Source organism: Salvelinus fontinalis, chromosome 31, assembly GCF_029448725.1.
Source record: "Salvelinus fontinalis isolate EN_2023a chromosome 31, ASM2944872v1, whole genome shotgun sequence".
Lineage (NCBI taxonomy): Eukaryota > Metazoa > Chordata > Actinopteri > Salmoniformes > Salmonidae > Salvelinus > Salvelinus fontinalis.
This window is the reverse complement of record NC_074695.1, coordinates 35,011,399-35,025,737: the sequence shown is the minus strand read 5'-3', so window position 1 is coordinate 35,025,737 and position 14,339 is coordinate 35,011,399. Positions and strand designations below refer to the sequence as shown.

General features: G+C 39.9%; 1 protein-coding gene across 1 annotated transcript; it reads right to left on the bottom strand.

Annotated features, from left to right (window-relative positions):
- Window positions 1–237: 237 nt before the first annotated feature.
- Window positions 238–14,339, bottom strand: exosc10 (exosome component 10). The gene is made up of 25 exons (XM_055892358.1): window positions 14,154–14,339; window positions 13,344–13,480; window positions 12,702–12,825; window positions 12,503–12,607; window positions 11,070–11,235; window positions 10,668–10,776; window positions 10,502–10,577; window positions 5,294–5,404; window positions 5,018–5,161; window positions 4,678–4,868; window positions 4,357–4,513; window positions 4,110–4,258; window positions 3,768–3,818; window positions 3,544–3,655; window positions 2,666–2,710; window positions 2,478–2,553; window positions 2,278–2,387; window positions 2,036–2,125; window positions 1,888–1,956; window positions 1,649–1,742; window positions 1,486–1,559; window positions 1,214–1,391; window positions 1,004–1,068; window positions 749–825; window positions 238–434 (listed from the first exon to the last, which is right to left on the bottom strand). Exons 1-25 carry the CDS (start codon window positions 14,265–14,267, stop codon window positions 404–406), a joined length of 2,655 nt encoding a protein of 884 aa, XP_055748333.1. The 5' UTR covers window positions 14,268–14,339; the 3' UTR covers window positions 238–403.

Genomic DNA, 14,339 nt, shown 5'->3' with positions numbered 1-14,339 from the left:
CATCGCAGGAAAACATCGTTTGGGATGAAAATCGCTATTGGTGTAAAGAGAAGACAATGAGACGGTCTTTTACTTATCAAAATTCTAAATTTGAGCGAACAGTAGTCTATCTTATTGGCACCAGCAGAGAGCATCGTCCATATCCCTGTGAGTAAAAATGTACCTGAAAGTCTAGTCGGAATGTTTGCAAGCACATTTTGTAAGGATTCCATCAACAAAGAAAATAAATTAGACAAATTCCCTTAAAAACGATTTTAATAAGCAGGTTGCAAATACTTTGTTAAAGAAAAAAATATTTTCTGCACCATTGTATTAACATAAGGTAAATAGATCCACAGACAAAAAAAATCTAATTTTAAAACATGTTTCCTTTTTGAGAAGAGAAGTTCATTGATGGGTAGACCTATCTTTTAGGCCAATTACGACGGACTCCTCTGCAAGATGAATAAAGAAAACCAACAGTGATATTAGTGGAACAATCAAAACTGGAATTGTGATAGGCATAGAAAATGGATATGCATGGATGCACGTCACAATGGTAAAATGTAAACTGGAGACACCCACCATTTTCTAGCTAGCAAAAGTAGAAGAGTGTTAATTAACTGTAAACAATTTTAGGTGGCTAGTTAAGCACCATGTGTAACTGTGGCTAAGCAATTAACTTATTTACTTCTTTTTTTTCTACAGCAAATATCTTTGCAAGCAAGTGCGATGGTGTCTCCAAAACAGCAAGCATGAATCTTGTTACCTTTCGGATTTTCCACCAAAAAAGGACATACTTCGGTTTCCAGCACAGGCGTTAGATTTTTGTGCTTTTGCATTTTTCTACAGAAACCAAAAGGAATGTTCACTTGATATTACAATAATCATGAGAACTGTTACTTTCCCACAAATATCTTGCCAGCGTTAAAGGTAGACTTAGCAAGATGATGTTGAATGCACAATGTACACACAGTGGGTCAATTTGACAAATGTAATAATTATAACTTGATGTTAATAATACCTTTTTCCTGGGTTCATGGCCTTGTCTGTCTGGATCAAACTGTTTACCATCATTTCCTTTGGCCCCTAGAACATCAAAAAAGTATTTATTTCACCACATACAATGAGAAAGGAAGGTCATGTGTGGAGATGCAAAATAATCTCATCAGCCAACTACAAATATCATGACCAAAGTCAGATAGAACATAAACAAATACATGTGGTTGCATACCAGCAAAGACCTTGAAATCTGACTGGCTGTAGTCATACGGTTTGAAAACCAGAGGTGGTGTACAGTCCTCGTTTTTCTTCTCAGCAGCTTTCATTAGTTTCTTGTTAGGTTTTGGGGTCGACTCTCCTGTCTCACTGGCAACCCTCTCCCTTTTCTTTCCTCCTGGTTTTATAGATTCCTGATGGAAATGTAAACAATGTAATGAGATAACTTGCCTGCACAGAATTGAAAATGTTTTCTTATCGCTCTGAAGAAATGTGAAAACTACCCACTGAAGCTTGCTGACGCACAGTCGCAACATTCTGAAGTGATTCCTGGTAGCTCTGCTTGGCCTTCTTCCTTTCCTCTGTAGGACAAGAAATCTCACAATATTCACAAAGGATGGTTGGAAATAATATTAGAAAGTTAATTTGAATCAAGTCAAGTACACCACACCTGCTGCTGCCTTTGCCTCTTCCTTCACTTTCTTTTTGGCCTCTACCTCCTTCTGCTGCTGTTCCACACTCTGCAGCTTCCATCTATTACTGATCTGTTGAAACATCATGGATAATATAACACAAGCAGGACAAATGAAGTTCGACAGTTCGAACTTCAAGATAATATTGACCATCTCCGAGTTCAGAGGCATCATTTCTGCCACAATCATTATGAACAAATATCAATGAATTAAATACCTCATATATTTTCGTAGAGGGGTCGAACTTAGCATTTTTGGAGATATGGATGTCGTTTGACGGTAGATACTAAAAATAAGAGGATGCATTATAGCAACACAAAACACATCATTGGTTAACCAGGCATTACCAGGTCAATGCATCTTACCATTCGGAAAGGGTTCTGAAAAGACTCGACAACCCTGCATGCTTTCTGTTGAGCCACTGTGAGGTGACATGGGTGTTTGACTGTGTCCTCCTTCAAAAGAAGCACAAAACACACAAGTCACCAACCGACATCATTACAGTCACATTTCAAACAGTTTTATAACAGACAACAAATCTGAGAGGTGTACTGCAGTGTACCATTCATTCATGGGCCAAAACAAACAGACATCAGATAGTTCTTACCTCAAACAATGTGATTTTCGCTGAAACCACTAGACCCATCATTTTATGCATGTCAACCTCCTCTCCCTGCTCCTCGTCAGAAAAGAGTGCCCCCTTTTTGGTTGAGAGTTCTGAAAGTAGACGCAAAGTACATTTTCATTTGTTTAATTGACTATAGCCAAGGACAACAATGTTAACAATGGACTTAAGATATATCTTACCATTTGGGGTAAAGCTGGGGAAATCACTTTCAGAGACTCTGGATGTATCATGAGGACCAAAAAGAGGAATTTCTGGCTGCAAAAAGAACCAATCCATGGCACTTCAGATATAGGCAGTTGTGCTCATAAATGACCTGTGAAAATGTATAACCAAGTGGATGTGGTATCAATTAATTCGTTTTACAAACCTTTATGGGCGTGAGTGCTTTCTTCTTCTCAGCCACAATTTCAGCCTATATACACACACACACACGGAAAACATTGATTAAAGTGAAACCCATGGTATAAAACGCAGGGGGCAAACTACATGCCCTCCATGACACCTACAGCACCCTATGTCACAGGAAGGCCAAAAAGATCATCAAGGACAACAAACACCCGAGCCACTGCCTGTTCACCCCGCTATCATCCAGAAGGCGAGGTCAGTACAGGTGCATCAAAGCTGGGACCGAGAGACAGAAAAACAGCTTCTATTTCAAGGCCATCAGACTGTTAAAACAGCAATCACTAACTCAGAGAGGCTGCTACCTACATTGAGACCCAATCACTGGCCACTTTAATAAATGGATCACTAGTCACTTTATACAATGCCACTTTAAATAATGTTCACAATGCTTACAATCCTCATATCATAAGTATATACTGTATTTTATAACATCTATTGCACCTTGCCTATACCGCTCGGCCGTCACTCATCCATATATTTATATGTACATATTCTCATTAACCCTTTTAGGTGTGTGTATTAGGTAGTTGGGGAACTGTTAATTACTTGTTAGATATTACCGCACTGTCGGAACTAGAAGCACAAACACAAGCATTTCGCTACACTGGCATTAACATTTGTTAACATCACGTGTATGTGACCAATAACATTTGATTTGAGTACCTTTATTCACTAGTTACTTATTTGACACTATAACAGCATCAAGTCACCCAAACCAAGATGTGTCAAGCTGGTTAGCAAGGTTGTCATCATTGAAAATAGATACTACTCAATAAATTCAGGTAGTTGATTGGGGTTAAATATAGTAAACAATCAACACTGCCCCCAGGCATGTCTCACCTTGAGAAGGGGCATCTCCCTGGCCTGCTGCACCAATAGGTGGAGCTCGTTGACCTGCTGCCGCACCAATGGGGGGACAGGGTTACAGCAAGCAATGATGCCCTGAGGCTCTCTGGTAGAAGAAAACAAACAGATGGGGATTGTTTAACATGGTATTAATGTTTGTGTGTGCATGCGGGCAGGTGTGTGTTTTGGGGGGGGGGGACAGGCATCTCTTAACTTACTTGGGCAGGATGTCAGAGATCTTAATCATCATATGATTGGGCAGGACATATCTGAAACAAACAGCAAGCAAGTTTAAATAAAAGTCATATACTTAACAAAAACCCTTGCCATTTTCATTATTTCTATCTCAGTTTGAGATGAATCAGGTGATTTTACATCTCAAGCAGTGTGAGAGGTGCTTACTGGGGAAAGAGGGTAGGAAATATAAAAACAGTTGTATGTAGCAGACAGTATAAAGCTGGCTTTCATAGACCAACTTCACAATCCTAACCAAATACTCTTGAGCATCAGCTCCTAAGCGAGCAAACGGCAAATGGGTCCATAGGCAAGACCCTCCCTACCCAGTGCTCTCATCCTCCTGTCTGGCCAGCTTGTCCCTCCAGCCGTACAGTAGTCGGAAGGCAGTTAGCTGCTGCGTGTTGAACGCCTTCTTCTGCTTCCTCAGCAGGTCCATGTAGGAGTTCTCAGTGAAGAGTGGCTTCATGTATTTCTGCAGAGAGGGGTTTTCGTTGTTAGTGTCTGAACAAGTTAACTAGGCCTAGGTGGTGCGGTAATGTTCAGTCGCGCTATTCAGCTTGAGAAGCATACCTTCAATGAGATGTCTTTGCTTTTGTGCCAGACCATCTGCAGCAGGGCAGGCTGCCCGTTGCCCACTTCCCACAGGTCCACCCTCAGCCGATCGTAGACATAGAGGAGGTAGTGGGTATCTGCCCGGGCATACTGAAACATCTCAACTGGCAAAGGCCTAGGGAAAATCAAAAGCAATTCAATCAAATCATATTTTGCACCCAGGCCAACATGAACAGATTTAAGTGAAAACTATTTGGTACACATTCATGAACAATCAGAGCACACATGAACATCTACAACATCAAAGTGCATAATAGAGGGTTAGCGAAATGACATTACCGTATTCTCCAGTCTGCCAGTTGGTAGCGTTTGTCAGAGTCCACGTTGCAGAACAGCTTAAGCAAGTGGTCAAGCGAGTGCCTGCCCAGGTTAAGGGTACGTGATGCCTGGTGGGTGTCAAACATGTTGACAATGTAAAGGCCTAAATCCTTTTGCAGCCACTCAATATCAGAATCGGCACCATGGAAAACCTGCAAAAGTCATATAAACCTACATTAGTGACTCAAATTCTAGGCTATACTGAAGTTTCTGTAAACTGAAATGCTAAGCCTGCTACCATTGCCATTATTGGGCATTGTGCTGTGAAATCCAAAATGTGCCTAGACAACCAGGCAATGACCTTGACGATGGCGGGATCTGTGAAAGCCTCATTGAGTATGTACAGCTCACTACGCAGCACCAAGGTGTCTATAATGAAGTCTTCATCCCGTGTTGAAATCTGCATCAGGCAGGTGATGCCCAAAAAACTTCTGTAGGAGTGGTGCTAAGAAAGAAGATACACATGATTCAACAGAAAATAGGATGGGTAGGACAGATGAGAGGTCACAAAAGGCTAAAACTAGCAAGCGTTCATTTTCCCCATCTTTAAAGCTTAGTTATTTGAGGTACAATTTACCTCCAGATCTACTGCAAACTCTGACGTCTTGGCCAGTTTCTCGTTTACTGCCACCAGATCCTCCAGATTGTCAATGAATGAGCACTTTGTCTCAGCAAGTGGTTTGTACATCTGAAAAATCAAAACACAGAAAATGAAGTCTGGCATCAATTGAGAAAATGTGTCACAAAGATAAAAAAACAGACATTTCCTTAATCGTGCTAGAGGCGAACTTGACTAATATTAGCTTTCAATAAAGATATCCAACAGCTTTCAATAAAGATATCCAGCAATGTCAAGGTCAACAAAGTGTCAGGCGTCATGGTCAAAATGCTTCATGACCGTGTATTTAGCTATTCAAAAATAAAAGTGACACCGGATGGACTTGACAAGGTCTCAGGCATGATAATGCACATTTTTGTTTGCAGTAAAGTAGCCCAATGTTGCAGGTTTTGCTGAATATATTATTGTAATCTGCAACAAGCACCCATGTGGAGCATTTTCAAGTGAAAATATTGGACTTTATTATTTCCTATATACTTTCATGGTTGTTTTTATTGACTCTCCCCTTTAACTGCCCCTAATACAGGGATGAAACTAGACACCTTTTGTCGAAATTCACCGTTATGAAACCAAAATAGTTTGTATCTTGCTAGCTGGATCGAATTATCCGTTATAGCGTGCCAGAGAAATGTTGAGCAACATTAGCCAACTGAACTGATCAAATAATTTAGTTTATGGTGTGAAAATAAAGTCAGACAGCTAACGTTAGCTAGTTAATGTTACAACATCAGATGACCCAACGTTAGTAACCTAAACAATTCGCTCTAGTATGATAACGTTATACGACTCCTTGCCGTTCCTCAAGTTAGAACGCGTTACTTACTGGACCCTGGCAATCTGAAATGTTAACTAGCTAACAAACTATCTGTGAACTAATATTTTCCCTCCACAGTACAGTAAATTCATTTTCAGAATGAGAGAATTGTGTGAAAATGAGGCGTTGCTTGTTAAACAGTTAAGTGTGGATGCCACTATAGAGGTGAAAGGACCACCACACACTTTCCCTCTTTCTCACGTTTTCAATACAGTGGATAAAAAGGGGTATGGCAGGTGTACTCTCTGCCTGAAAGAGATCAATTATGTCAACAAAGGGTATCATGCTCTGCTGGCACATTGTACACTTTCTGCCTGTGGACATCTGTTCTACAATGTAATAATGTGCAGTAGCCCAAAGATACTGCTTTTGTTGTGTTGAATTTGACAGTAACACTTGTGAGTGAGGGGGGATTATTACATTTTTTACTCAGTGAACTTTATTTTTGCACACATGTAGCCTTGTGCACTTGATCAATGTCTACTATAGTGGCCACTATAATATAACAAATTCCTCATTTGGCCGCCTCTCCTTCCAGTTCTCTGTTGCCAATGACTGGAACGAACTACAAAAATCTCTGAAACTGGAAACACTTATCTCCCTCACTAGCTTTAAGCACCAGCTGTCATAACAGCTCACAGATTACTGCACATAGCCTATCTATAATTTAGCCTAAACTACCTCTTCCCCTACTGTATTTATTTTGCTTCTTTGCACCCCATTATTTCTATTTCTACTGTGCACATTCTTCCACTGCAAATCTACCATTCCAGTGTTTTACTTGCTATATTGTATTTACTTTGCCACCATGTCCTTTTTCTCCCTTACCTCATTTGCTCACATTGTATATACTTATTTTTCTACTGTATTATTGACTGTATGTTTGTTTTACTCTATGTGTAACTGTGTTGTTGTATGTGTCGAACTGCTTTGCTTTATCAGGTCGCAATTGTAAATGAGAACTTGTTCTCAACTTGCCTACCTGGTTAAATAAAGGTGGAATAAATAAATAATTGGGACACTATAATAGAGCAAAAATAGAATGCCTGTTTGTTTCATTCTATTTCTACTTAACTTCTTATGGCTGGGGGCAGTATTGAGTAGCTTGGATGAATAAGGTGCCCAGAGTAAACTGCCTGCTACTCAGGCCCAGAAGCTAAGATATGCATAGTAGTAAATTTGGATAGAAAACACTCTGAAGTTTCCAAAACTGTTTGAATGATGTCTGTGAGTATAACAGAACTTATATGGCAGGCAAAAACCTGAGAAAAAATCCGACCAGGAAGTGGGAAATCTGAGGTTTGTAGGTTTGCCTATCCAATATACAGTGTCTATGGGGTCACATTGCACTTCCTAAGGCTTCCACTAGATGTCAACAGTCTTAAGAACATTGTTTCAGGCTTCTACTGTGAAGGATGAGGGAATGAGAGCTGTTTCAAACAGGTGTCTGGCAGAGTGCCATGAGCTCACTCAGGCGCGCCCCCGTGAGAGGTAGCTGCGTTCCTTTTCCTTTCTAAAGACAAAGGAATTCTCCGGTTGAAACATTATCAAAGATTTATGTTGAAAACATCCTAAAGATTGATTTTATACATCGATTAACATATTTCTACGAACTGTAATGGAATTATTTGACTTTGTCTGGCCTGCGCATCATGAATTTGGATTTTTTGAATAAACGAGCGAACAAAAATAAGGTATTTGGACATAAATTATAGACTTTATCGAACAAAACAAACATTTGTGGAACTGGGATTCCAGGGAGTGCATTCTGATGAAAATCACCAAAGGTAAGTGAATATTTATAATGCTATTTCTGACTTCTGTTGACTCCACAACATGGCGGGTACCTGTATGGCTTGTTTTTGTGTCTGAGCGCAGTACTCAGATTATTGCATGGTGTGCTTTTTCCGAAAAGTTGTTTTGAAATCTGACACAGCGGTTGCATTAAGGAGAAGTGTATCTAAAGTTCCATGTATACCACTTGTATCTTTTATCAATGTTTATTATAAGTATTTTTGTAAATTGATGTGGCTCTCTGCAAAATCACTGGATATTTGAGGCAAAACATTACTGAACATAACGCGCCAATGTAAACTAAGATTTTTGGATATAAATATGAACTTTATCGAACAAAACACACATGTAATGTATGTAATGTGTAACATGAAGTCCTATGAGTGTCATCTGATGAAGATCACCAAAGGTTAGTGATTAATTTTCTCCATTTCTGCTTTTTGTGACTCCTCTCTTTGGCTGGAAAAATGGCTGTGTTTTTCTGTGACTAGGTACTGACCTAACATAATCAGATGGTGTGCTTTCGTCGTGAAGCCTATTTGAAATCGGACACTGTGGTGGGATTAACAAGAAGTGCATCTTTAAAATGGTGTAAAATACTTGTATGTTTGAGGAATTTTAATTATGAGATTTGATGTTTGAATTTGGCGCCCTGCACTTTCACTGGCTGTTGTCAAGTCGATCCCGTTAACATGATCTCAGCCGAAAGAAGTTAAGATGTTTTTTCCCCAAGTGCAATATTTAGATGTGTGTGGTCACAAGCGTTCTATTATAAAAGGCTGGCATGGCTAACAGCAAAATCAGTGTATTGTTTTTTCTTACCTTGAGTGTCATTTGCAATAAAGTCGAGGCAACAAATAATTGGAATGCTTTCCTTACATTTTTTTTGCTGTGAGTTAGGTTCACATTAACCACTTTATTTTACACAGACTGATCATGTAGGTCATATTCTTTGTTTAATTAGTTAAAACCTGAATTTCCCCCTAGAAGGGATTTTTTTGCACGTTTCAGTGAAAAAAAGAGAAAAATAACTTTTTGGGGCCCTCACCAGTTTGCATCCCTACTAATAGAGTCCATCATTAAGTTTGCCAACACAACAGTGGTGGGCCTGATAGCCGACGAGACAGGGAGCAAGTGAGAGCACTTGCAGTGGAAAATTACATCTCCCTCAATGTCAGCAAAACCAAGGTGATCGTGGACTACCGGACACAGGAGGGGACACCCCCCATCAACAGGTTGCAGTAGAGGGTCAAAAGATTCAAGTTCCATGGCATTCACATCACAGAGGACCTGACATGGACCAATCACACAGACAGTGGTGAAGGCACAACAGCGCCTCTTCAACTTCAGGCAACTGAAAAAAACTTGGCATGGGACCTCAGATCCTCAAGAAGTTCTACAGCTGCACCAATGAGCATCTTGACCAACTACATCATTGCCTGGTAGGGAAACTGCACCGCACACAACCGCAAGACTCTACAGAGGTGGGGAGGATGGCTCAATACATTTACATTTACATTTACATTTAAGTCATTTAGCAGACGCTCTTATCCAGAGCGACTTACAAGTACATACATTCATACTTTTTTTTTTTTTTTTTTTTTTTTTTTTTGTACTGGCCCCCCGTGGGAATCGAACCCACAATCCTGGCGTTGCAAGCGCCATGCTCTACCAACTGAGCTACACGGGACTCGCATCACCGGGGGCGGGCTCCCTGCCCTCCAGGACATTTATAGCATCCGGTGTCTGAGGAAGGCCCGGAAGATCATGGGACTTCAGTCACTCGAGCCATGGACTGTTAACTCTTACCATCTGACCAACAGGCTCTGAGACAGCTTCTACCACCAGGCCATCAGACAGATAACCCTAGCTGTCTACCTGCACCTCAGAGACTATTTGCACTCACTCTCCACACAAGCACACAACCACAAAGTCAATGCTGCTGTTCTATTTTATAAATTTTATTCAACTGCGCGACCAAAACACTATCCATTTTATATTTGAAAACAGTCATACTTGTCATAGCACATTAATTTGTACTGTATATACTATTGTGCACATATCAGTTATAATACTATGTATATACCTTATAATTACTAGTAATTTTTTATTTGACCTTTGTATATTATTGATATTGTACTGCAATGTTGAGTGAGCTAGCACAAAAGCACTTTACTGTACTTTTATATCTGCAGTGAACTGTGTATGAGACTAACACAATTAGATTGAGTCCGTTAAAAGAGTCAACTTGAGCAAAGTGAGATGTATAATAATTGATTTACAAATAATATTCCCTGCTAAATAATAGGTTTTGTGCGATCAAGATTCAGAGCCTCCCTGACTCAGGCAATCCCCCCACCAAACACACACACGCACAAGCAGACATTGATTATAGACAACTTGTGTAAATAACATTTCCTCTAACTCTTTACCTGCAGCGACACTAGCAAGATAATGCTTGAAATACCGGTAAAAGCAGTGTCTAATTTTATCGCCCAAAACGCAGGATCCTAGTTATGACGCTATACCTCAAATAAAGTGTTAACCAAACAATTTACCTGGAGTTCAGGCTTGGACAGAAGATTCTCGGGTAACGCAAGGTGATCCAGTTCGTATTGGTATGGGTGAGCGAACCTATGGAGGAAAAATTATAGCAATGTCAGATGGGATATTATCACATTTCTACCGTGGAACAAGAGAGTACACTGACTCAGAATGTCTTACATGTCTTCTACATGCTCCTGAGTTCTCTGCTGGTGAATGAAATCAGCCAGGGCGGCAGGGACATCCAAATCCTCTGGTCTCTCTTTGCGAATGTGTTTGTTGGTAAAATCTACGACAGGAAAAGTGGGATCAATGGAGGTCTTCATCGCACTTCATTATTGCATGTACAATTTATTTAATTGGTACTTTTTAGTAAATAATTTTGTATTTTTGGCAACTACATGGAACACAATGATACATAGTTTAGTTATCTTATGAACCCTTAACAGGCCAAGAGTTGTGATCAGGTGATCATATTGGGTAATACAATGCTGATGTGTCATTTCTAAATACCAGGAAAGCGTTGGCACAAAAATTAAGTTACAACTGAATTTATTTGAAATTATGGCAAACGCGACTTACATGAAGGAAGTGGTTTTATTGCATTGGGCTTGACGAAGATCTTGGGAGTAAACGGTGTGTTGCTATTGTCAACTTTTTCCCGGAATTTCAACTGAGGTCTGGTGACGTTTTTGGCTTGGAGGAGTCGGAATGTCTCTGAACTACGTCCAGAACCAGAGTCACCCCCCTGTTCAATAAAGACAAAAAACAATAATACTACCATAGAAGAGGAACATTGCAAACAATGTTAGAAACATTAACTTTTCGTTAGATGTGGACATTTTATCTCCACTTCCTTCTGCCAAAAGGACAACCGGTAAAGTACACTAGCTTTCAAAAGTTCAGGGTCACTTATAAATGTCCTTGTTTTTGAAAGAAAAGCAATTTTTTTGTCCATTAAAATAACATAAAATTGATCAGAAATACAATGTAGACATTGTTAATGTTGTAAACGACTATTGTAGCTGGACACGGCCGATTTTGAATGGAATATCTACTTAGGCGTACAGATGCCCATTATCAGCAACCATCACTCCTGTGTTCCAATGGCACGTTGTGTTAGCTAATCCAAGTTTATCATTTTAAAAGGCTAATTGATCATTAGAAAACCCCTTTGAAATTATGTTAGCACAGCTGAAAACTGAGGCGTCTTTCTCAAACTAGACACTAACGTACTTGTCCTCTTGCTCAGTTGTGCACAGCGGCCTCACACTCCTTTCTATTCTGGTTAGAGCCAGTTTGCGTTGTTCTATGAAGGGAGTAGTACACAGCGGTGTACAAGATCTTCTATTTCTTGGCAATTTCTCGCATGGAATAGCCCTCGTTTCTCAGAACAAGAATAGACTGACTAGTTTCTGAAGAAAGTTCTTTGTTTCTGGCCATTTTGAGCCTGTAATCGAACCCACAAATGCTGATGCTCCAGATACTTAACTAGTCTAAAAGGCCAGTTTTATTGCTTCTTTAATTAAAACTTCAGTTTTCAGCTGTGCTAAAATAACCATTTTGCAATTTTCTAATGATCAACTAGACTTTTAAAATGATAAACTTGGATTAGCTAACAATGTGCCATTGGAACACAGGAGTGATGGTTGCTGATAAATGTAGATATTCCATTAAAAAGAAAATCTGCCGTTTCCAACTACAATAGTCATTTACAAAATGAATGTCTATACACTGTATTTCTGATCAATTCAATGTTATTTTAAATGGACAAAAAATGTGTTTTTCTTTCAAAAACAAGGACATTTCTAAGTGACACCAAACTTTTGAACAGCAGTGTACGTTTAAATATTTTTTTCAACATTCTGTCTGGTAGAGATTATTGCGTCTTTTACAGCGACTTCTTTCAGACTGATATCCATGGCGTAACATGATAACAGTCGTGATGTTTAGACAATAGTTCTGACAGGTTTGTAATTTTGTGGCCCCTGTACCAAGAAGCTTTGTTTCTGCACCTTACGATTCCAACTGGATACGACGATCTTAGGGGGCTGAAAACCTGCGGGCATGACAGGTTGCTGGCTCCTGTTGACTCCGGCAGCATCATCAAGCAGAATACCCTGAAAATCAATTTTTAAAAAGTGTTGACTTCAGAATAATGGGGAATTAGAAAAGTGATTAGTTCAGAATATGCTGCCACTTTGGTATACATACCACTTTCTCAAGAATTACATCATTGGAGTCAACCACCAAGTCAAATCTTTCCTCCAACCCCGTCAGTTTGTTGCGGTCTCTCATGTGAGCTCTGCAGCCATGGTGGTGCATTATCTGACTCATACTGATCATGGGAAGAAAAAGACAAACATGTTGGGAAGATGGTGCATGAGTGACTTTTATGCCAACCATTTTTCATGGCAGCAATGTCAAACTGTTTACAATCCAGTACTACTTTACCAGTATGTACATGTGGCCCGACCACAGCTAAGGGCCGTTTTCTTATGGACACAGACCTTAGCCGTGATATATTGGCCATATACCACAAATACCCAGGGTGCCTTATTGCTATTATAAACTGGTTACCAAAGTAATTGGAGCAGTAAAAAGAACACCCGTGGTATATGGTCTGACATATCATGACTGTCAGCCAATCAGCATTCAGGGCTGCTGATGTGAAGACGAGTCATAATAATGACTGGAGTAAATGGAATGGTATCAAACGTTTGGAAACCATGAGTTCGATACCATTTCACGAATTCCATTCAAGTCATTACTATGATCCCATCCTCCCCAATTATGGCACCACCAAGCTCCTGTGAAATAAAGCAATGCATTATGGGGTTACAAATTATTACTCACCAATGCAACAGTCCATCTCCTTGAGTTTCACAGAATTCTTGAAATCCGGGGAAGCTGCGATATAAGTCATATTCATCCCCTACTTGCGGTAGACTGGCAGATGCCTTGGTAGCTGCTACGACAGTGCCAAGTCCATACTATAGAAGAGAAAGGGTAAGGCTTACTCAAAGATAAAATTAACTTTATGCATAATCCATCTTGCTAGCGTCACCAAAAATGGATATACTGACAAGATACATGGTTAAATGCTACTAACCTCATACCATGAATAGCAATATCAGACAACTCGAGTATTTTTTTCTCAAAGTTTCCGGGATGTCACGTGTCCTACTCACAGCAGTACACTCTTAACTTAACCATTATGAAACTTCTATTCGAGCAAATAAACAAACCTCTCGTAGAAAACAAGTCATAATTTTTTGGTTGTTGACCCAATGTGACATTCTCATTGACCTCCATACAAAATATCCTTGCTTTGTCTAAACAACGAAAAAAACTCCACCTGCTGGTGGGGAACAGGGTTTACGCTGAGTTGGGCCTCTGGTATTTCTGTGTGAGGATTCTCCCTAGCTAGGTAGCGAGAAGTGGAACCTGGGCTGACCATCCTGAACACCCGAGACAAAGCTCTTGCTTATGTTGTGCATAAATTATTTTGTTAGAATCCATGTTAAAGCATTAGATGGGCTTGCTAACGTAGCTGCTGCTACTACTGCTATTACGAGACATATAGCTAACGTTAGTTAGCTAACGTTAGCTGGTCCACGTTTTACACGCTGCAGACACAGTACAGCTCGTTAGCCAGCTCACTACCTTCACAAATGCATCCACATCCTTGAAGCCGGGACAAAACTCGTTGTCCACACCAGCTGGGTCTTCGTTAAGAGATTGATTATTATTTTGTTTGTTACTGTTTGAAGAATCCATCTCTAATTTCTATACATGCGAGTGGCAGGAAGCAACCGCGCTTGGTTTTTCTTCTTCACCATTAGATTTTAT

Excerpts from the sequence above, each read along its gene's own strand:
- exosc10 (XM_055892358.1), bottom strand. The coding sequence starts at position 14,267 with ATGGATTCTTCAAACAGTAACAAACAAAATAATAATCAATCTCTTAAC. Across the intron at positions 12,608-12,701 it reads ATGTAATTCTTGAGAAAGTG|GGTATTCTGCTTGATGATGC; the intron begins GTATGTATACCA and ends ATTGATTTTCAG. Across the intron at positions 10,578-10,667 it reads CAGGAGCATGTAGAAGACAT|GTTCGCTCACCCATACCAAT; the intron begins GTAAGACATTCT and ends TTTCCTCCATAG.